This window comes from Triticum urartu, chromosome 1A, assembly GCF_056163025.1.
Source record: "Triticum urartu cultivar PI428250 chromosome 1A, HENAU_Tu73, whole genome shotgun sequence".
Classification (NCBI taxonomy): domain Eukaryota; kingdom Viridiplantae; phylum Streptophyta; class Magnoliopsida; order Poales; family Poaceae; genus Triticum; species Triticum urartu.
Window position 1 is genome coordinate 494,476,303 of NC_141873.1, and position 23,418 is coordinate 494,499,720.

Consider the following 23,418-nt stretch of genomic DNA (forward strand, 5'->3'; position numbering starts at 1 on the left):
CATTGTTTTACGAGATGCAGCACAGTGTCACTTTGTAGAATTACAATGATGCGGTACGGCTAAATGCCGTGAACAGTAGAGGATGGTGCACTATGAAATAAGGGTCGGGTGCATGGCCAGAGCACAGGCTGGGCAAATTGGGTTAACCAAATTGGATCGGTGGTCGATTTATAGGTTTCATCGTGAAGCTAATTGTTACTCCCTCCGTCCCATAATATTAAAGCATTTTTGACATTACAGTAAGTGTAAAAACGTTTTTATATTATGGGACGGAGGAAGTACTTCCCGATTACCGCTTCGTGAGAGGCCCGCCGCTGCATAGGCAACTAGGAAACCGCGGGTTTGTGATAGTTGTGTTTTCTTCTGGCCGCCACCTGTCTTCTCTCCCTCATCATTGTCGGGCAAAGCCCATGTGGCACTGAGGCTAGTCATAGTGGGGAATAACATACACTAGTGTCATGCATATGACACTAGTCTATGTTACTATCTTCATAGTGGGAAATAACATAGAAGTGGTGTCATAGATGGTTGTATTTATTAGCTTATAGACTCATCTTGTCTTGGAAAATGTTATGTGATGATAACATATTAGGTTACTCTAAACACTTCTTTCCTCATTAATTACATGCCACATAGGTAAACTTATCTTGAAATGCGTTAACTTACTAGTTAAGTTACTCCCACTATGACCAGCCTAACAAAGGCCGGATGATTTAGTTTGGGAATGTCCCACTGTGGAGAATTGGGGGACCGTTGTGAGGCGGAGAAAGCGATGCATGTTCGGGTGCTCGACGGTGGTGTTAGTGAAGTCGGCAGCGGCCAGCGAGATCCAACATGGCGATCTTCAACGGAGGCCCGACTTGGGCAGTTCACCAGAGAAGAGGGCGTCGGCGCACGAGTCTTGGACGACGGTGTTCTCAACATCTCATACCTAGCTAGACATGTCGTGCCGCGGCATTAGTGATTTTTCTTAAGTTTTTTTTGACTATTTTTTCAAATTTTCACAGAGCGGCGAGGCGGGTGGCAGAGCGCGTGGGGAACCGTGTGTATGGTAGGTCTTATGAAATCTGGTCGATTCATGTTTCCGGCGAATCCATTTGGATTCGGCTGACTTTCGCGGTCTTCAGAGTTTTTACGGGCACTTATTGTTGATTATTTCTTGAGATGGCGATTTCCTTCACAAATTGTGTCCGCAAGCGACTCTTGGTCTGCATCAACGAAATTTCAGCAGCTTGCTTCTGGGTTTATAAAAGTATGCTTCGCCGAGGCGGAGGCCTAGAGGTTGCATCGAGCTATGCTCACGGCTAGTGCTTTCAAATAGGATCAACTTTGAATATATTTGATGAGTTTTTAATAAAATATGTTAAGTTTCAATGTTGAAACTTAGTACAAGCAACCGATAAAAAATAATTATTTTGTGTCTCTCTGAAACTGGTTGAAACTTAACAGCATGCAAAAACCGTGGACGCTGATAACTGCCACACGTGTGGCATATACGACATGCGCCCACACACCGTGTATAGTGTGAGCAGGAGGCAGCCCACATGGACTGTGTGTGGACGGACATTAGAATTGCCCACATGTGTGGGCGCGACTATTTCGTGCCACACGTCCAACCAGTACTACTCATTTCCACCTCGTGCGTGTGGCACGAAGCAAAAATGCCCACACGTCCTGACGCAGTTACGTTAGGTACCTGATTGGCAGATGTAGTTATCCGGGATGGCAAGTGTAGTTGTAAAAGCATGGCAACTCTATCTGTTTTGGTTAACTATAGTTGTCATGTCTAATTTATGGTAATTGCCGCGTGTAATCAAACTGTAGTTGCCGTGTGATTAACTACTTGCCATATATGGTCAAAACAGTAGTTGCCATGTGTGTTTACCTAGTTGTCATGTGTGGTCCAACCATAGTTGCCATGTATTGTTAATCACAGTTGCCATGTGTGTTTATCTGGTTGTCACGTACGCGCAACTGCAGTTGCCGTGTAGCAAAGAATCACAGTTGCCATGTGTGTGTACCGAGTTGCCACGTTTGCGTAACTGCAGTTGCCGTGTAGCAAAGAATTACAGTTGCTATGTGTGTGTACCGAGTTGCCACGTTCGCGTAATTGCAATTGCCATCCACAAGGTAGTAGTGTCATATGGGCGAAAAGCAGTTCGCTCACACGCGCATGACCTAGTTGGTGGCTGTGTGGGCGAAAAGCAGTTCGCCTACACAACACAGCTGGCAAATAGCGTGGTGCGGGTGTGTGGACAAACTTTCCAACGCCCACACACCAGCCCCGTCCTACGTGGCACATCAAATTCACCTTTTCGTATCAAGATTCGTGTAAAATACAGTGAACGATGATTCAGGCGTGTGGGCGAGTTGGATAACGCCCACACGTGTGGGCGTTAGTGTTTTCGAAAATCGTAAGTTTTATCGTGACAAAAAAAATTATTTAAAATTATATCTTTGAAACTGGTTAAAACTTAACAGCATGCAAAAACCGTAAGTTTCATCGTTGTAACTTAAGAATGAGGGATTTTCTTTTTTATCATGACCTTGTGCGGGATTGAACTACTCCGTGAATTTTAAGGCAAAACGAGCGGACGACAAGACTTGACAGGTGAGTGCCCTGCACTCGCGTGCCCCTGCTCATTTCCTGAAGGCCGTTGACGGTTTTGTCCATGTGTTGTTTGTTCTTCAGTCAAAGTTGTTGTTATCATTGCTGTCGAGCTCGAGTCAGGCCATAGTCGACTGATGTTCGCTCTCTTGCTGTGTTTCACATTGTGAGATGTACTTTCGCCTCTTCTCTAGGTTGGGTTTGATCGTGTTTCGTGGCTCTTGGGTTGGCGATCACTATGGGTTGTTTAGTTTCTCATTTTTTGAGTAAATTGCACAAAACCATCATTTTGAGGCCTATATTAGCAGAAAACATGAGTTTATATTTTTTTAATAGAAAACATCATGTCTATTGTAATATTTTTGTAAATAGCACTGATCAACGGAATAGGCTCTTTTGAGTGCGTTTACGTTTCGGGTGCGTTTAGGGCAGATGGGTCCCCTCAAAGTTAATTGCGTGGAGCTAGAACTGGTTTTATGCATGTGGAGCTAATTGCGTTTATGTTTTTTGATTTAGGGGTGTCTGTGTAAAATCTAAGGGCTTGTTGTAAATTTAGATTAAATCAGATCTAGCACGAAATGTTACACCATGTAGGCAAAAAATGGGCCACAACTATCATAAACATGCTCAACCGAGCCAAATTTGTCGATCATTGTTATTTGCAAAATGTTTACGATAGACATGGTGTTTTCTGCCAAGAGAATGTAAACTTGTGTTTTCTGCTAACCTAGCCCTCAAAGTGGTGGTTTCATGCAATTTACTTCATTTTATGGGTTGTGCCTTTCTCGTATTGTGTGAGTCATGCTTTTCTTTGGCATTGCCTCATTTTTTTTTCTTACTTTCTTTTGAAACGAGGCAAAGATTTTTCATTTTCATTCATTAAAAAGAAGAAAGTTGTCTGACTATTACCCGAAAACCAGGCGAAAACCTAGATTACAAAGCCCGCACATCCATCAAATCATGATGTCCAAACATAGTGCATTTGCACACAGCCTGAATACTGACAAGATCTTGGCATAAACAACAACTCAACCGGATCACCGGCTCCAATAGAAAGTGTCATTGGCATCATCCATCACGCCTGGTTAGACGACCCCAACTACACTACGGACAAGCACCAACTTACCAACCGTGGAGAGGTTACATCAAGCAAGAAAGCATTGCAAAATAGTCGACCGAGCGTAGAGGATGAGACAACTTCAATTTTCAAGGAGAAAGTTGCATTCCTCGCATCAACATAGTACAACACATCAACTGGAGAGCATCACCCGCTGAAACCCCCCACATGGAGTCATCATTTCCACAATGGCACAGCCGCACACAACTTGAACCTCCTTGACAAAGTGAGAAACAAGTCGTAGGCGCACTGAACTAGCGCATTGAACCATCAACATCGAAAGGATGATTCACGATCCAACTCCACTTGCCATCATCATCAATGGAACAAAGACGAAGGCTCCAAGAAGAACACCGATGCAAGGTGATGTCATCATTTGATCGAAGGTAGATTTGAGCCCCCCCCCCCCCCCCCCCGGCCCCTCCCCTAGAAAGCACTTCTAGAGGAGGAGAGGAGCACACCATGATGACAACACCTTCTTAAAGGTGGCAATGTCCTTGGATGTTGCTGTTGTTGACTCTGGCCAATGACCGAGGACGAAGATTTGCTCCATATTGATGTGCACTCCCCTTCCCGAAGTCGGTTGACCACCAAGTCTTCCACAGCTGCAAGTAGGGCAGTACTCTGCGCCGGCGCACCAGCGGAACGTTTCAGCTGGTCAAACCAGAGCCGCTCGATCTGGACACGCGTAATCGTCAGATCTGCCCCGCATCTCCTATCGCCATCCTCCCCACGGGAAAAAAAGAGGAGAAACAAAAAAGCAAGCGCTGCCGCCGCTCGCGGGATCTCGCACGCCGGCATGCGCTGCTCTCGCTTGGACCACCACTGCCCCTGCTCATCACCGGCGCTCGCAGCCTCACCGCCGCCAGCGAACCAAAACACCACCCGCCTTCACCGCCGACACTGGAGCGAAAAATGTCGGTTCCAGCAAAATCAAAAGATGGTGGTAGCAAATTTTTAGGATGGTTTCAACAAAAACAAAGGGTGGTAGCAAAAATTCCTGATGCTTCCAAGAAGACTCTGGCAGTAGCAAAAACTCCGATGGTGGCAAATGGTATCTTCGGTAGTAGCAAAAATTCGAGACGGTTGTAACAAAAAAAAGCCATCGCCGCCGTTGAGCAACACCGCCATGGGTGGATGTAGCAAAAAATGTCTTCAGTTCCAGCAAAATTAAAATATGGTTGTAGCAAAAAAGACAGGAAAAAAAGAAGATGGATGTAGCAAAAATCGACAAAACACCGGTAGTAACAAAAAATCAAAACTGTTGTAGCAAAATGGTTCATCGGTTGCAGCAAAAATCACCTGGTAGCAAAAACTTGGGCAGGTGGGTCGTAGCAAAAGCATGGGCCAGATCCAGCAAAAACAAAACATGGTTGTAGCAAAAAAGAAGCAAGTTCCAGCAAAAAATGAAGCTGGTTCCAGCACCCGACATAGCCGGTAGTAGCATCGGAGATAGCTGGTTCCAGCATTTGACGCAACCGGGGTTGCAGCTTGCTGTCGTGCTGGTTCCAGCATCGCTGCAGCCAGTGGTAGCACCAGGACTCGCAGGTTCCGGCACTGGATGCAGACCGTTGCAGCTTGGGTCGAAGCTGCCAATCGACGCTGGAGAAGCCCGTCGCAGCTCGGCCACCAGAGGTCCAGCACCTCCTGCTGCCTGTCACAGCACGGCGCCCGGGGTCCCCCAACTAGCATGGCTTCAAGTGAAAGGAGGGGAGAGGTGGGGAGCGCCCATGGTGAAGGAGGCGGAAGAAGGAGAGGGAGAGGTAGGCGGCGCCAATGGGAGGGGAGGTGGAAGAAGGAAAGGGAGAGGTGGGTAGCCCCGGTGAGGATTTGTGGCCAGAAAAATCTAGAACGGAGGAAGAAGAGCGGTGCGGGGCTTCACTGGACGCGTGGATTTGTTTTTATCTCATGAGGCGTGCGTGACCGGTCGAATCTTCAGCCGGCGCGCCGTCTGGAAACATTTACCCGGCAAGTACACAAATCCAATAACGACACCACGCGGAGCCCGCCGACCCGCACAAGGCTGCAACATCTAGATCAGGATTTCCTAACTCTAATTACCCGAATGTGGTCTCGAATATCGTCACAGCGGATCGAGCATATATAAAGTCCGATAACTCGCCTCGCCTCCTGGATGTCACATTGAAGGGCAGTAGAACTGCGCTACTAGGGAAGCCCATCACCACACGAGGAGCAGGAGAGTGACTCCCTCCGTCTCTACGGTAGCTGACAACGGCCAGGGGCAAGACGCCGGGGAGGGTCAGTGGCTTGTCGGGTTGGGTGCCTCCTGTGTCACCCTGACTGGAGCGAGACGGGGCGTTCAACACTAAAGGTTAATGAGAGGCTCACATATTCTTTGTTAATGAATCCACATGCAACTCTTCTACATAGTTCTATTCGAGCCCCGCTTCACTACAACACCGCTCCCTATAAACGTATAAAGGGAAATATAGTTCTTTGACAAGTCATGTATACCTACGTTCGACTGCCCCAATACGTCGTGCGTTGCACCTGACAGGCGTGCGCCTCACAGGGAGAGCCTCCAGACTAGCTATTAGAATGATCAAGAAAAAAGAAGAAGATTCAACCTTTTTTTTCTAGTTCTCGCCAAAAGGACCTGATTGCTTAATCTCATACCCCCCCCCCCCCCCCCCCCCCCGTGTCTCCTCCTCGAGCGAGGCGACCAGGGAAGCCCCTCTCCCCCACCTCGCCTAGCGCCATCGCATCCCTCCCTCTTGCCGCTCGTCGGCGGGCTCGGCTGGGCGTTGCCCGCACGGTGTCGTTGCATGGCTGGTGGCGGCGGCCCCCTTCCCTTCCCCGATACGGGCGCCTGGCTTTGGTGGGCGAACCTGGCGGCGGTGGGGCTCGGCTGATGGTGCTCCGGCATGGCCTGGATGGCGACGAGGCGGTGGAAGCTTCAGGCGGGCAGTGGCCGGCGGCGCCCCGCAAGCCGAGATCTGGGCCCCTTTGACTGATCTGGGACAGGGCGGGCCGGTTAGGGCTACGACGGGTCGTCTCCGGCTGGTCCTGCGAGCACCTCGCGATGGTGGCGGCAGCTACTATGCCGTGTCTGCTGAAAGAAGTTGGGGTCATTTATGGCAGTGGCCGGCGGCGCCCCGCAAGTCGTTTAAACCTGACATGGATGCCTCGTATGTCCGTGTCAATCGGCTGAAAGAAGTTGGGGTCATTTATTCATAGTCCAAAAAACCATTAGTTGAGAAAAGTGTGCTAGACTAGGCCAGACGAATGCATCCGTGAGCATGTACTTTTTCCTAATTGCAATGCTTCTGTTATTTATAATTTCTGCCAGTATCAATCAACAAGAATATTTTGTTATGCTCTAACAATTTCTTGAAATTTTTCAACATTTTAGAAATTTTGAATTGTGTATGAAAATTTTACAAGTTGGACTCCTTTTCCAAAATTGGTAACAAATTTCCAAGGATTGATGGAAATTTTGAACACAAATTGGAAACAACGTACTATCTAAAACAATTATCAACTTTTTTTGGAACACAAATATTTCTTAAATCTGTGAACAAAATATTCAAAAATGTGATTTTTTTTAAAATTCCAGAATATTTTTGAAAATTCTAAGAATAGTTGAAAACAAGAGCATTTAAGGGTATTCCATTTTTTTCAAATTTTTGAACAAGTTTCAAAAAGAACAATGAAGTTCGAAAAGAAAAATAATGAATTATCAAGAAAAGAGAAAAATAGAAAAAAATGCTTAGGCATTGGCCTAATTAGGCGACGGCATCGACCCCATCGGGTGCCTATTGGCGGAAAACCCTGTTTGGCGCTTATTACGTCAAACAGTAGCTGTTTCACACGGACCCAATCGATACGAGTGAATATGTGCAGCTCATTTTATTCTATTCGTTGCCTTTGCATATGCCGGCTTTGGGAACCTTCAAGATAGTTCCAGGCCGGTTTTTACCGGTTTGGGAACGTTTAAGAAGGTTCGTGAATCATTTTTTGTTTCTTTTTTCACATTCAAAATCGCAAAGTTCAAAAAAATGCTCAACATATTTATTTACTTATTCGTATTTTTCAAAAAGTTCAAAAACATAAAAAATAGTCATATTTTTAGAAAAGTTCAGAGTTTGATTTTTTTGTCTTTTCAAAAGAATTTCAGAATTAAAAAGATTATCATTTTTATAAAAAAACGGAGTTTAAAAATGTGTTTCATTTTCGGAAATTTGTTTGCATTCTCAAAAAAAATTTATGATTTCGAAAAATGTTTGCATTTAAAAAAAGTCTTGTTCAAATTTCCAAAAAATGTTCAAATATGTTGGTGGTCATAGTTCATAAAACTCCGCACTGTTCATTACTCAAGATAGCTGGCTATCCTTGGTGTTCTGCTCATCTTTGTGTTTGTGGGAGGTCCTGATTCTATTCCTGCCGCATGCAATTCTTTTCTTTTAAGATTTTCCACTGTTTCACTACAAGACCATTATAGAGATCGTTCGCTGCTGGGCAAGCTCAATTTATTGTACGGTCGAGGCGATGTACTTTGTAAAAGGACCATCCTATCCTTTCTCATGAAGGAGTATGAGCAGATCACTGTGTTTAGGGTTGTATCAAAGAAGAAGTGGTTCTATTATTGTTCAAAAAAAAGCACAAGAATTAAAGAAAATTAGATTTTGCTTATTTACAAAGACCCGTAAGATGAGAATGACGGGTAATCAAGGCGCCAAGAAGGCAAAATCGAAAAAACATAGTCACACTGGCTCGAAGGCCACCATGACTTCGAGGTAAAATTTCTCCACAGTTCCCGCAAAAAAAAAAAATCCTCCTCAGTTAAGAACACTGCCTGGTTGGTGGGGCCAGTTCGTCGTGGAAGATCTGTCAGTTGTTATTCTTTCAAATGCTTCAGATGATGTTGGTTGCGATGTAGTTGACGAAGCAGTAATGGATACTAAAGGGAACACTGAGGTCTGAGTCAAAATACTAACAGTGGTAAAACTTGAACATATACAAGAAACTAACTCGTGAAAATCCCACCGATGCACTATCGCTAGATCCGCTGTGTCCATTCATCCAAGCCGCCAAATGCGTGGCACTAGCCATTGGAAATGATATGTTACAATTATGATATTTGTTAGATGTATCTTTATGGAAAAGATAGAGTAAATCGAACAACTCTCTTGTGAACTGCTTAAAAACAAGTATGCTAAAGTATCATGTTTGCTTGCTCTTTCCTTCAGAGTTCTCAAGGCATATATGGAGGGCACTTACCACCTGGACTGTGAGCCTTGGTACTGCTGTACTGATATGATACGTATCTCACTGTCACTTACCACTATGGGCTAGTGAGCTGCAGCCCAGGCTGCCATGGCCATGCATGAATTTGCCATATCATGTGATGAAAGTAAACATATTTCTATGCCAAGATTACCGAAGTGAAGGGGAATGCCAGTAAGATACAACTGACCATATATCACACTGTCTAATAAGAATAATATCTTACACCATGTGATGCACTGGCAATGCACAATCTGCTACGCTCATAGAGGTGGAACCATGTCCACCATCTCCATTCACTGGTGGCACCAAATGCTAAAATGCATCAGCATATGCAGGCCCGTGATTAGAGGTGGGATATTTGCCGGGTACATCTTTATCAGAAAGATAAGCCAAACAACCATCCTATGTATCGTTAAGAAACTACTCAAAAGAAAATACATAGGATAGATGTTTAACTGCTTGTGCAGTTTTTGCTACTCTAATTTTTAAATGTCTCTAATCATATGATTAGTAGCATTTTTTTGCTCAAAAGAAGATGTTAGCAGGTGTAGCTTTAGATGGTCGGCTTGAACAACTCTTGTTCCGAAGCGCTTAAAAATAAGTATGTTAAACTATTAAAGTGCAGATATTTTGGCAGACGAAGATGTTAACTCTGCCCTGAATCGCTTTCAAAAGAACAGCGTGGATCGAGATATTTGCAAAGGAAGATTTTTTGCTTCTGTACCTTTATGACCTGGAAGATATTAGCTTGTGCATTCGAACAACTCTGTTCTACTGGTAATTTACTATATTTGACTGTGCCTAAGAGCAAGGTGCTATTTGCTTTGGTGCACTTTTTTTTTTCTCGTCGCTCTCAGGTTTAACTGCTTGGCACAACTTTACGGGACACATAACCCTAAACTTCTCACTCTGTTTTTAACAAATTAGCGACTCTCTAATCATTCGGCTAAAGTGATTAAGTGAAGCCTGGAAATGGCATTGCTAATCAGTCTACGATACCTACATGTCTCGATGCGCACTTGCTTCCAAAACCTTGGATGCAAGATACCTGGAAAGTGCACGTAAAATAAACAGAGCACTACTGCTACTATCAATCGCTGTCTGCTTTCGTGCGTGCGCCCATTAGCAGCTAAGCTACTTGTCATTTTAAGCTCGCCCCGCCGCAAAGTGTGTACGATAATAAACTCCCCACATGGATATGGACATACCAACAAAACCAGATCAACTACAGTCACGTCGCCATGTACGATATCATGGCAGATCCTTTCGTATCCACGGAAACAAAGCATGCGATTTTGCTAAAAAAAAATTGGGACACGGTGAGGACGCGCACCATGTACACACACACCCTTCCGATGCACGTAGATAAGAGCGAGATGCACCTGAGTGCATAGTGAATTTGAATAAATATATAAAAATTCAAAAAAATAATTTACTTGTCAGAGATGAAAGACTCTTCTCCGTGCTTACAACTTTTTTTCTTAGAGATGACATCGGAGAAGCTCGTAACAAGAACAGAAAAATGGAGCTAAAAAATGTCCAAAGCTGCAACAAAATTCGAGCTCCTTTTTTTTGTACAGTGCTCCTAGGATGTTATTGCAGTGTAAAAATTTACAAGGACCTACGAGCGTGTTTCATCTTTGATTGAAGGGTTACCTTCTAATCTTCACCTTTAATCCAAATTGAAATCCGTAAACGTTTCTAGGAAGGGGTGTATTGAAACAAAGTTTAAAACGTACTGTAATATGCTCATGACATTTTAATCTTAAATGTACTAAGAGAAGGTGCGCACATGCGCTCGCTCCTTTTTACTCCTTACCTCTTTTTTGAGTTGGCATACTTGTCAATTTTTAACACGCTGTGGGGTCGCGCACCACGTACACCCACAGTCGTGCAACTAACGCTGAGCTCTCACTGTTAGAGATAGGATCTTCGAGACTTAGCTGATGCCTTGTCATCCAATTATTTTCATGTTGTTACCAATGTTAAGCAAGACTAGAAGTGATGCAGTGTTGAAGGCATTGTTTTTGGGTGAACTCGGACTTTCTCCAGGGTGAAAACCCATGATCTTAGACCGGGCAACGACTACGCTTGTGCATCTTTTCCTTCTTAGAGGCGTTGCTTTTGAAGAATCTCTTTTGTATTTCGGGTGTTGTCTTCAGTGTGGTCAGAGTGCTGCTGATGCTAGTGATTCATCAACGTGACGGGTCTTTTTTTTTTCTTCTGTTCTTTTTATTTAATTTTTGGCTGTGTGTATTCTTGATGTCTTTGAATATCTTGTTGGTATAAAGACCTGGTAAAATCGGTATCTTCACGATATTCATATATTCCCTCTATCGAAAAGAAGCGATGCAGTGTACTAATTAACATCGCGTGAACATAACAAGTAATCCGATCTCAGTATGAAGTTTCGTGTAGATGATTAGTCTGAAGTTGATGATTTGGCTCCTAGTTCCACACTTCCACCTCATTTTTTTTCTCTTGTTGCAAGAAGGACGGTGCACACACCCGCCAAGACGGAAGCTCGCAAGTAGAGCGGCTGTTCGTCCGCGCACGGCGAGTCCGCCATCCATCCAAATATCTTGCTGCCCGCTTTGCCTCGAGAGCGACCAAAAGGTGTTCGTGCGTCCGCACTAGCCCCCTCACCCGCGCGTGTCCCTATCCCTGCAACAAACAACTCAGCTGCCTAGCTGCAGGGTGCAACTTGGCTCGGCCCGGGAGCGCCTTTCTACAAAGTACACTCCCGCGCAACACCACCCCACAGAACAATGGCGGGCACGGCGACCGCGCCCTCTTATATATACTCCACGAACGGAGCAGAGAGTGACAGACGAACACGAACAGCAGCTTAGCACAGGCATCACTCGACTTCGAATAGTCTGAAACATCCAGCGTTGGGTCTTGGGTGGACGCCTCCTCTCTCTCAACTTCATCAACAGTACCATGGGTCGCCCTGATTCGGAGGCGCCGACGTCGAGCATCGCCGCGGGGCTAGCTGCTCTCCAAGACCACGCCGATGGACACGGGGGAGGCGCGGCGGCGCCGTCGGGTCCAGGCTCGGCCTTCGACACCAACGTGGTGATCATCCTCGCCGCGCTCTTCTTCGCTCTGCTGTTCGCCATCGGGCTCAACTCGCTGGCGCGGTGCGCGCTCCGGCACGTGGGGATCGGAACCGCGGTCGCAGCCGGCCAGCCCGGGGCGACGGCGCGGGTGGCCTGCAGCGGCGGCGGCATCAAGAGGCGCGTGCTCAGGAGCCTCCCCGTGGAGGTGTACGGCTCCGGGGAGGACATCGACGACGTGTGCGCCATATGCCTCGGCGAGTTCGTCGACGGCGAGAAGGTGCGCGTGCTGCCGCAGTGCGGCCACGGGTTCCACGTCCGGTGCGTCGACGCATGGCTGGTGTCCCACAGCTCGTGTCCGACGTGCAGGCGGCCGGTGATCGACGGCTCTCCCGCGAAGGGCAGCGACGGCGGCAGCCAGTGCCCCGCAGAGAACAACACGATCACAGTGGTCATCGTGTGAGTTTTATGGTGCAACGAAGCATTGCCATTGCCGGTACCAGTTACCATGACAAGGGAGCACTGTTCTGCATGCGGAAGCTCTTGTAGAATCATCCGGCGATGGTTGCAATGCTTCTACGATGTCAGGCGCGCGCTAGCATGGAGCTCGTGGTCGCATCGAGTATATGATCGAACATTCGAAATGCTCATTTGCTCACTGTAAATATTTGACGGCGAAAACACCATATTACATTTTTCTTTTGGAAAAGGGGAGGATAACACCTCGTCTCTCCATCAGATATGCACACAGCCTTATATTATTGGTTACTATTTGTTAAACCTATATTATTGGGTGTTTATGTATGTGAAGCGTAGGATCGATGCAGAACGAATCGGCTTCCATAAAAAGGGAAAACCTGAGGCCATCCTACTAAAAATATGACATGTCACTGAACTAAAAAAAACTATGCTACTGCTGAGCAAAGCCTTCAAAAAAAAATTGGTGTACATGCATTGATGTTGACAGGTTCTATCAAGGTCTAACATGGGACTTTCATCACCGCAGTCAAGCTTCAAACCAACACCTTCAACAAGAACATGTCGTCCGTACACCAACATTACCTGAAATAGAGAAAGGGAAGATCGCATGTTTTCACAAGGAGTACACACATACTTGTCATCGAATTTGTCACTGACAGTAACCTCTGTTGTTTAGCGATGTTTCACAAGTTGGATCTTCATGCTGAAAGACCCTAAACCTGGCCACACAAGTGGACAAGGGACCTTTCCTCCTTACAGTCTATGACCCACCTTATTCGATGCCGGTCGGTAGGAAAGAGAGAGACACTTGAACACAATGTGGTTTTCATATCTGATCACCGTTGCAGCCACCTCGCAAATCACCATCGTTGCAACTACCTCATGGATCCACTCACCCGATGCCTTTACCTTGGTGTACTCCATCATGGCCCTGTCTGGAGGATCAGGCCCCTAGCAAAGTCGCACTTCTAGATCTAGCAAGCACACCCCCCCTCCCCCCCCCACACACACATACACACGGGAATCGCCATATGGATCTGCACACGCCACCAAAGTCGGACCGCGCCTCCACGCGCTAGATCTGGCAGCACCCTACCTCCAGAATCGTGGGATGATGACACCGATGATCTCGCATTTCTAGGGCATCGCAAAGTCCTTGGGGGCAAACATCTCCAGCATGTCCTTCAGGTTGGGAAACGCCATGCGCACCCCGCCCACGGGCTTCCTAGGCGAAGACATCCCCAGGTGAATGCCACATCGGTCTTTGGCGAGCAAATGTGGTAGGCGAGATTGAGTGTCTCATCCATGGCCTTGGCCATGAATACATTGGTGCACTCTTACTCTTCATGCGGCTATGCACTAGCCACCTACCATGCGCAACCAAAGCCATGTGGGGTCCTACCCCCGCTTTTCGGTGACTGCCACCATAACTCCTCTTGGTGAACCTCCTTCTGGTGTTGCGGACGCCGCTTCCTTTGAACCAGCGGCTGGAGGTGGCACAATGGCGAGGCTACACGAGCTGCTAGCTCTCCTGCATGGTTCAAAAATAATAATTGTTAAGAGCATGAGCCTTACTACACCACTAAAACTAAGACATTTTTTGTCGTATCAAAAGAACCCACAAGGTGAGAATGACGGGCGACGAAGGCACCCAGAAGACAAGAACGAAAAAAGTATTGTCACTGTAGCTCAAAGACCACCATGACTCGGAGGTTAAATTCCTTCCCGGTTAGGAATGCCATCTAATTGGCGGGGCAAGCTCACCGTGGAAGATGCATGGGTTGCTATCCTTTTAAATGCTTCAGATGGTGTTGGTTGCCATGTTGTTGAAGAAGCAGTAATGCAGAGTTGGAGACTAAGGTAAACATCGAGGTAGATTCAAAATGTTATAGAAGGCACAACTAGAACATACATAAGAAACTATCTCATACAAATTCAATGATGCACAACCTGCGAGAGTCAACATATCAGAAGAAACATGTCCTTCACCTCCATCCCTTTTAAGGCCGAATGCATGACACTAGCCACTAGGAATGATATGTTAGAAGGACTATATTTGATAGGTGTATCTTTACGGAAATGATAAGTCAAACAACTCCCTTGTGAATGGTTCCAAAAGAGGTAACTATATATGCTAAAGTAAAGTCAGATATTTGCTTACAATTTCCTTGAGCTTCTCACCGCATGTTTGCAAGCCACTACCACCTGGACTGGGAGCCTTTGTACCGTTGTACTGATAAGTATCACATTGTCACCTTCCACCTCGCCACCCTCAAGTGGACTACAGCCCAGGCTGCCATGGCCATGCATGGATTTCCATGCCTTTCTAGAAGTTCTTCTGATGAAGAAAACATATTTATGTAAGGATTACCACAATAGAAGGAACTTACAACAAGATACAACTAATTATAGATTGCACTATCTGATCTTCCTTTTCTAAATTGCTACAACCTACTATCTATTTTTCCTAGTCATGCAACCATGTCACATAAGTAAATCATGCATGCTAGTAAGAATAAGAGTGAATTCCACTTTTTACTCTGTAGTTCTGCATTTGTGACACATATTACCCTATTTAGTGCAACTTCTACCAAATATTTCATTTAGAAGATTTTGAACACAGTTTTACCCCAGTTTAGCACTTTGCTTGTTTCTGTTAGATAGTACCGGCATGTTACGCCGACGTGGCACGGTAAAATGCGTAAAGATCTGAGGGCATAATCGATATTCATGTTCAGATTTCTCTTACCCATATGTTCAAATCCTCCTCCTCGTCTTGATATTTTTAAACTCTGGTCAACACCTTACACCTTGCCTAATAGACACGCATAAAAAAACAAGGTTTCAAAGCTTTTAAAAGGGGTAATCTTGATGATTTTTCATTCGACAGGGTAATTAGTGTCAAAAATGCATAACTAAGGAGTAAAAAGTGGAATTCACTCTAAGAATAATATCTCAAGCCACCTTCTACGTACATAGAGATAGAACCATGTCGACTATGTCCATTCACTGGTTGCACCGAATGCTAAAATACATTAACCTATGTTGACCAATGGGTACGATAGCTTAGAAGGGTGATATTTTTGAAAAGTTGAGTCAAACATCTCTCCTAAGTATCATTAATTAAGAACTGGTGCAGGTTTAGCAGAAGGTTAGCGTGAACAACTCTTCTACCGAAGCGCCTAAAAACAAGTATGTTAAACTGTTAAAGGGAAGATATTTGACACACGAAGATATTAACTCAGTTCTGACTCTTTTTAAAAAGAACGGCATGTTTAGAGCAAGATATTTGCAAAAGCGAGATACTTGCTTGCGCAACTTTATGACAAGGAAGATATTAGCGAGTGTGTGCATACCCGAACAACTCTGCTCTAAACTGCTAGCGTTCAATATGTTAAAAATATTTTTGTTTAGCACACTGAGGGCAACATACTATTTACTTTGGTGTGCACCTTTTTACTCGTCGCTCCGAGGCTTAACAGCTTGGTGCAACTTTACATGGTGGATAACCTAAACAATTCACTTTGTTGATGCTAGTTTACAAAACTAATTAGCATATTCCTAAAGCGAATGCTGGATGTGACACTGCCAATCACTCTACGATGCCTCCATGCCCACCTGTTAGAATTATGTCGAATATTATTGTACAAGGTAGGTTACAGTTGGACTTGGTTTTGGACTGTGTGTAGACAGGGTAGAAGTTGTGTCCTAATAGGACACCTGTATCCTAGGCCTCTCATATATATCGGGGGTAGACACACGATGTAACCTATGCCAACATAATAGCACAGGCGCGCAAGGGGGAGCCGACGGCGTGTGCCGGCGCCCGGGCGGCCGGGGTGCGGTATTGTAGCGGTGTCATGGGGAGGAGCGCCCGTAGTCAGGCCCCGGGGATGTAGCCATATCGGTGAACCTCGTTAACAAATCTTGGTGTCGTGCCTCGTGTGATTGCTTGGTCCTCGGTAGATCAACGGAACGCCTCGGATTTATTCTAACAAGTGGTATCATGAGCAAGGTTCGAAGAGACCGTGGAAGTTGATCTAGAGGATTTGCCGCAGAGATCGGAAGTTGATCGACGTGTGGCCGAGAGATTGAAAGTTGTGGCCACGGTGGATAGCAACTGGTTTGATCGGATCGGTGACATGATCAACCAATCTGCGTGGATTGGCAGCAAGGCAATCGGAGAAGCACGTAGATGCGTCAGCGTGGAACTCGTAGGATTTTCGATCGGACTGGAGGCTCGGGCGGCGTGTACTACATGGGAACGGCGTCTCGTGAGCGATCGTGGCCGAGTTCTCGGCGAGATCGTATCGAGAGAGCAGCAGCGTGCAGATGACTAGGACAGGCGGCCCGGTCCGAGGCGCAGTGCTAGGCAGGCCCAAGGCCGTGGTGTGCCACGTTCCAGGAGCTGGTCTCCAGCGCGACGTGCACGTTGACATAGCAGCTGGGCGCTGGCAGCAGCCGAGGCGCGCGGGCAAAGGCCCATGTCAGGGTGGAACGCAGCTGGAGCTTGGAGCGCTAGCGATCGAGGCGCAGGCTAGGTGAGCTACCGTGCGTGGAATATGCATGCGTGGGCGTGGCTGATGCTGGAAGTGCAAAGGCACGAGAGATTTGTTAAGGAAAAAGATCGATTCCCTGAAGAGGTGTTGCGGTGTATTGGTACAGGATTCGTTTGGTACCATGTTGATCTCAAGTGTGGAGAAGAATAGAACTAGAAAATTAGTCAAAGAAGTTGTGTTACGGGTGTGGAGCTGAGCTAGTTAATTGTTGAGTGGTTCCTACACATGCACGGAGACTATAGGGACTATTTTTGAGGCTCTTTTCTTGTATGCTAAGGAGATGATGTCATGGCAGCAGCATTGTTGTTCGGTACAGCAATCAAATGGGAGTCGAGGATGGCGACGTGCGTATAAGTCTTGGAGGAGTCTGAAGCACGCCGTGACAAGATCATGCAAACACAGGGCGTCAAGGCAATGCACCGATGTACGGGCGGACACGATGCAGGGTGGAGCATGGTTGCAGTCGGATAATTTCGGCTGGGTCGGACTGGACTGTCTGGCGGACCGACATGGATGTTGGTCAAAGCAGAAGACGGCGGTGATTTCAGCGACGACGACATAGGAGCGTGATGCTGATGGTGGCCGACTTCTGGGGCGTGGAAACACGTGGTGCAGGTCTGAGGGCTTGTGCGGCTTCGACAGACTATGGCGCAGGGTTGATTCAAGGTTGTGTACACATGAGAGCTTGAAGTCGACAGGGCGTGGGGTAGCATGGCACAGCTACATGGAGTCATGTTGAAGGTGGAGCTGAGGTTTGGTGGAAGACTTCACTCTGTGCTGATGGAGGGGCTACGGCGTAAGTCGACAGAGAGTCGAAGCCTATTTCAGTGGGATAGCGAGAGACACGTGGATCGAACTGGGTACCAGTGGTCTGATGGAGACGTGATACTCGGCATCGGTCGGTGATGATCGATGGTTCTCTGCAGTGGGGATTGAGGCAGTGGGGGCTTGCTACCCGGGAGACTCGACCAAGACAGCAGAGGCTCGACGCGGTAATAGCGGCGAGGCGTGCGGTAAGCACGGGACACAGCGACAGACCAAGGCACTGGTGGTCAGACATGTGGTCAGACAAAGTGTGCAAGGGTGCTGAAGCAGTGTTGACGAGTACTAGATTCAAGTTGGTGACTAGGTCTATCGGTGCTAGTTGATGGACAAGAGTTGACCGTGAAGAATCTGAGAAAGTGGCGGAAAGTCTAAAATTGTCAAAAACTGAGAGAGTATATGGTCGTATATTCTGTGGTGTTCAGTGCACATGGCAAAGTGCGGGCGACAAGTACAGAAGGAGGCGGAGTGCTATAGCTGTGGGACATGTCAGAGACTATCCGGAAAAAGGATGAGACAACTGTGAATTTGACTCAGGGTGACACAGGGCGACGGTGAAATTCCTTCAAGTTTCAGACAGACGGTCAAGAAAGAGCGGTGATGTTGAGTTCAGGTAACTCTTATTTGTGGCGTTTAATACATGAGTTGTTCATTTTCACGCAGACAGTGGTCGGTGTGTGATGGTGTGTAACGCCCGGATAATTTGGCTACAGTAAAACTCTCCTAATTTAAAGTCGACAATGAAAGTTTTCAAATATTAAAAATAAAATGTTCGGGCTATGTCTATTATTGCATCGGTAATTATGATAAAATAAACACATTTTTATAAAATGCCTAACTGCTTTTAAATGAATTAAAACAGAAAAAAATAGTAAAAGAAAATACAAAGGGGAAAACAAACAAAAAAAAAGAAAAGAAAGAGAAAGGCCCCACTGGGCTTCGGCCCAGCAGGCCGGCCCTTTCGGCCGCAGGCCCAACCGGCCTCCCCCACTTCTCTTTATCCCCCCACGAACCCAAACCCTAACTTACCCAACCCCCCACTCGCACCACTCCTACCCCCCCGTTGGATCTGGATCGGGGAATCCCGATCCCCTCACCCTTCTCCCTCGCCGGCCTGCTTCCCCTTCCCCACCGGACTACTCCTCTCCGCCGCTCGTTCCCGTCGGCCTCCCCGACCTCCACCGAGCACGTTGCCCCGTCCTTACTCCGCCCCGTGAGCTTCCCCATCTCCTCCCTTGTCTTCCACGCGCACGCGCGCATGCCTCGCGTCCTCGTCCTGCGCTCCCCGCACCGTTCCGCACGCGCACGCTGCCGCGCACCGCGACTCCCGGCCGCTGCATTCGACCGCTGCGCTCGCCGCATCGTGGATGCGCCCGGCCTCACCCCGGAGCCGCCCGCGGCCACCTGCCTCCGCACGGGACCACCGTCGAGCTCCCGCACGCCCTGGACCGCGCTTGGCCGCGCCCGACCGTGGCCGACAGCGCGCGCTCGCGCCCACGCCCCCTCTGACCGAGCCCGGCCATGGACGGTCCCCGCCCCCCCTTGCTGCTGCACGCCGCCGCCGCCGAACCTCGTCACCGGCCTTGTTTTCGGCCACCTCCAGCACCAACCACTAGCCCAACTCGATGCGCGCCAACGCGCTCGTCCTTCTGGTGCTCGTGGGTGACCAAGTGGTCACCGGAACGCAACTCCGGCGAGCCGCTACCGTGGTTCCCCTCCCCGCACGCCCACACGCCCTCCCCTGGACGCATCGTGGGCACGACCCCGCCGACGCCCTCCGTCGCCTCCGTGCGGGTGCGCGGCGCCCGCACCCGATAACGCCCGTGCGCCCGCTCGGGCTGCGCCCCGCGCCCGAACCCATTAGGCCTTGGGCCTATGACAAGTGGGCCACTGCCCAGAGAACGTTTCCAAAAAAAAGGGTTTTAAAAAGGAATAATAAATAATAAATAATAAATATAATAATTAAAATGTTAATTAATTAATTAGAGAATTAATTAAATCGGATTAGATTAACCTAATCATTTAGTTAAATCTAATTAACCCTATTTAATTACTATGAACCTATGACATATGGGCCCCATGCCCCTTTAAAAAAAGAGGAATTAGAAAATTACAATAATTAATTAATTAGGATAATTAATTAACTTAATTAATTCTATTTAGCTAACCTAAACCTAATTAGGCTAATTAATTTTGATAAGGAGATAACAGTCAATGACCGACGGGCCCCACCCACCAGTTGACTGGTCAACGGTCAGAGTTGACCGCTGACATCATGTTGACATCATGCTGACGTCATAATTGTATTACCTAAATTAATTAATTCTGTTAGTCCTAAAAATAATTTAAATCTTTAATAATTAATATAAAATAAACCGTAGCTCGGATGAAAAAAACTTTGTACATGAAAGTTGCTCAGAACGACGAGACGAATCCGGATACGCAACCCGTTCGTCCACCACGCATCCCTAGCATACCGAACACGCAACTTTCCCCCTCCGGTTCATCTGTTCGAAAACGCGAAACACCGGGAATACGTTCCCGGATGTTTTCCCCCTTCACCGGTACCACTTCGTACCGCGTTAGGGCACACCTAGCATCACGCTTTGTCATGTCATGCATCCTCATGCATTTGTTTGCATTATATTTATTGTTTCTTCCCCCTCTTCTCTCGCTGACACCGAGACCGACGCCGCTGCTACCCTGTACGACTACGGTGTTAACGACCACTCTCTCTTGCCAGAGCAACCAGGCAAGCCCCCCCCTTGATCACCAGATATCGCCTACTCTTCTCTATACTGCTTGCATTAGAGTAGTGTAGCATGTTACTGCTTTCCGTTATTCCTATCCTGATGCATAGCCTGTCCCTGCTACTACTGTTGTTACCCTTACCTGCTATCCTACTGCTTAGTATAGGACGCTAGTGTTCCATCAGTGGCCCTACACTCTTGTCCGTCTGCCATGCTATACTACTGGGCCGTGATCACTTCGGGAGGTGATCACGGGCATATACTATATACTCTACATTGATACATTACCTGTGATACTGTTCGGACATGGGGGCTGAAGGGGCAGGTGGCTCCATCCCGGTAGAGGTGGGCCTGGGTTCCCGACGGCCCCCGACTGTTACTTTGTGGCGGAGCGACAGGACAGGTTGAGACCACCTAGGAGAGAGGTGGGCCTGGCCCTGGTCGGCGTTCGCAGATACTTAACACGTTTAACGAGATCTTGGTATTTGATCTGAGTCTGGCTACTGGCCTATACGCACTAACCATCTACACGGGGACAGTTATGGGCACTCGACGTCGTGGTATCAGCCGAAGCCTTCGTGACGTCAGCAACGGAGCGGCGCGCGCTGGATTGGACTGGAACGCCTACTAGGCTAGGTCTGCTTCCGGCCGCCCACGCAACGTGCAGGTGTGCTAAGGGCGATGGGCCCAGACCCCTGGGCGCTTAGGTTTACACCGGTGTGCTGACCTCTCTGTTGGTCTAGGTGGGGCTGCGACGTGTTGATCTTCCGAGGCCGGGCATGACCCAGAAAAGTGTGTCCGGCCAAATGGGATCGAGCGTGTTGGGTTATGTGGTGCACCCCTGCAGGGAAGTTAATCTATTCGAATAGCCGTGATCTTCGGTAACAGGACGACTTGGAGTTGTACCTTGACCTTATGACAACTAGAACCGGATACTTAATAAAACACACCCTTCCAAGTGCCAGATACAACCGGTGGTCGCTCTCTCACAGGGCGACGAGGGGAGGATCATCGGTTAGGATTATGCTATGCGATGCTACTTGGAGGACCTCAGTCTACTCTCTTCTACATGTTGCAAGACGGAGGCTGCCAGAAGCGTAGTCTTCGAAAGGATTAGTTATCCCCCTCTTATTCTGGCATTCTGCAGTTCAGTCCACATATGATATCCTTACTCCATTTGATACCCATGCATATGTAGTGTAGCTCCTTGCTTGCGAGTACTTTGGATGAGTACTCACGGTTGCTTTCTCCCCCTTTTCCCCCTTTTCCTTTCATTCTGGTTGTCGCAACCAGATGCTGGAGTCCAGGAGCCAGACGCCACCTTCCACGACGACTCCTACTACACCGGAGGTGCCTACTACTACGTGATGCCCGCTGACGACGACCAGGAGTAGTTAGGAGGATCCCAGGCAGGAGGCCTGCGCCTCTTTCGATTTGTATCCCAGTTTGTGCTAGCCTTCTTAAGGCAAACTTATTTAACTTATGTCTGTACTCAGATATTGTTGCTTCCGCTGACTCGTCTATAATCGAGCTCTTGTATTCGAGCCCTCGAGGCCCCTGGCTTGTAATATGATGCTTGTATGACTTATTTTATTTGTAGAGTTGTGTTGTGATATCTTCCCGTGAGTCCCTGATCTTGATCGTACACGTTTGCGTGTATGATTAGTGTACGGTCAAACCGGGGGCGTCACATGGTGTTGAACGGATTCTTCGGAAGTTGGGAGCACAAAGTAGAGTATTGAGAAACTTAATTTTGCTCGAGTATTGACTGTGAAGAAGACGAGAAGGGACTACGGTTGCAGGTGGAGTCATATGGAGTCTGGGAGTAGCAGCGGTGCTCATGGCGTATCTCAAGTCCAATGTACATGGAGGTTCGACGCACGGACGAATTCAAGGTGGTGGAGAATATTCGCCAAGGTGGAGTTTGTTAGAATTATGTCGAATATTATTGTACAAGGTAGGTTACAGTTGGACTTGGTTTTGGACTGTGTGTAGACAGGGTAGGAGTTGTGTCCTAATAGGACACCTGTATCCTAGGCCTCTCATATATATCGGGGGTAGACACACGATGTAACCTATGCCAACATAATAGCACAGGCGCGCAAGGGGGAGCCGGCGGCGTGTGCCGGCGCCCGGGCGGCCGGGGTGCGGTATGGGGAGGAGCGCCCGTAGTCAGGCCCCGGGGATGTAGCCATATCGATGAACCTCGTTAACAAATCTTGGTGTCGTGCCTCGTGTGATTGCTTGATCCTCGGTAGATCGACGAAACGCCTCGAATTTATTCTGCCTCCAAAACCTTGGATGCAAGACACCAAGAAAGTGCACGTAAAATAAACAGAGCACTAGCGCTACTAACTATCGATCACTGTCTTGCTTTGGCGCGTGCACGCACTAGCCACTTGCCATCTCAAGCACTCTCGGGTACAAAGTGTACGATTATAAACTCCCCACATGCAGGCCGACCATACCAAGAAACTCATAAAAGAAAGCTCAGATCGACGCCAGTCGCGATGCCATGTAGGTCGCCGTGGCAGATCTTTCCGTAGCCACGGAAACAAAGCACACCCTTTTACCATGGGGTTTCTCTAGGAAATGGCATTGTAGTGGAATGGTCCTTTTTCCCCTCTTAAAATAAGATAAAACCTCACGGTCTTTGTATCTTCAGATGCACACAACAACAACACTATTGAATTGAAAATAATGTTTAGCATCGATAACGAAAAGAAAAATCCAAGGACATTCACATCATCACGTTGGCCTCGCCACAACATTG

The 23,418-nt window shown here is 47.5% G+C and overlaps 1 protein-coding gene across 1 annotated transcript; it reads left to right on the forward strand.

Moving 5' to 3' along the window:
• The first annotated feature begins 11,823 nt into the window (after nucleotides 1-11,823).
• On the forward strand, nucleotides 11,824-12,510 carry LOC147991919 (RING-H2 finger protein ATL78-like). Its single transcript, XM_087539300.1, has one exon. It carries the CDS (start codon nucleotides 11,919-11,921, stop codon nucleotides 12,495-12,497), a length of 579 nt encoding a protein of 192 aa, XP_087395426.1. The 5' UTR covers nucleotides 11,824-11,918; the 3' UTR covers nucleotides 12,498-12,510.
• The last annotated feature ends 10,908 nt before the right edge of the window (nucleotides 12,511-23,418 follow it).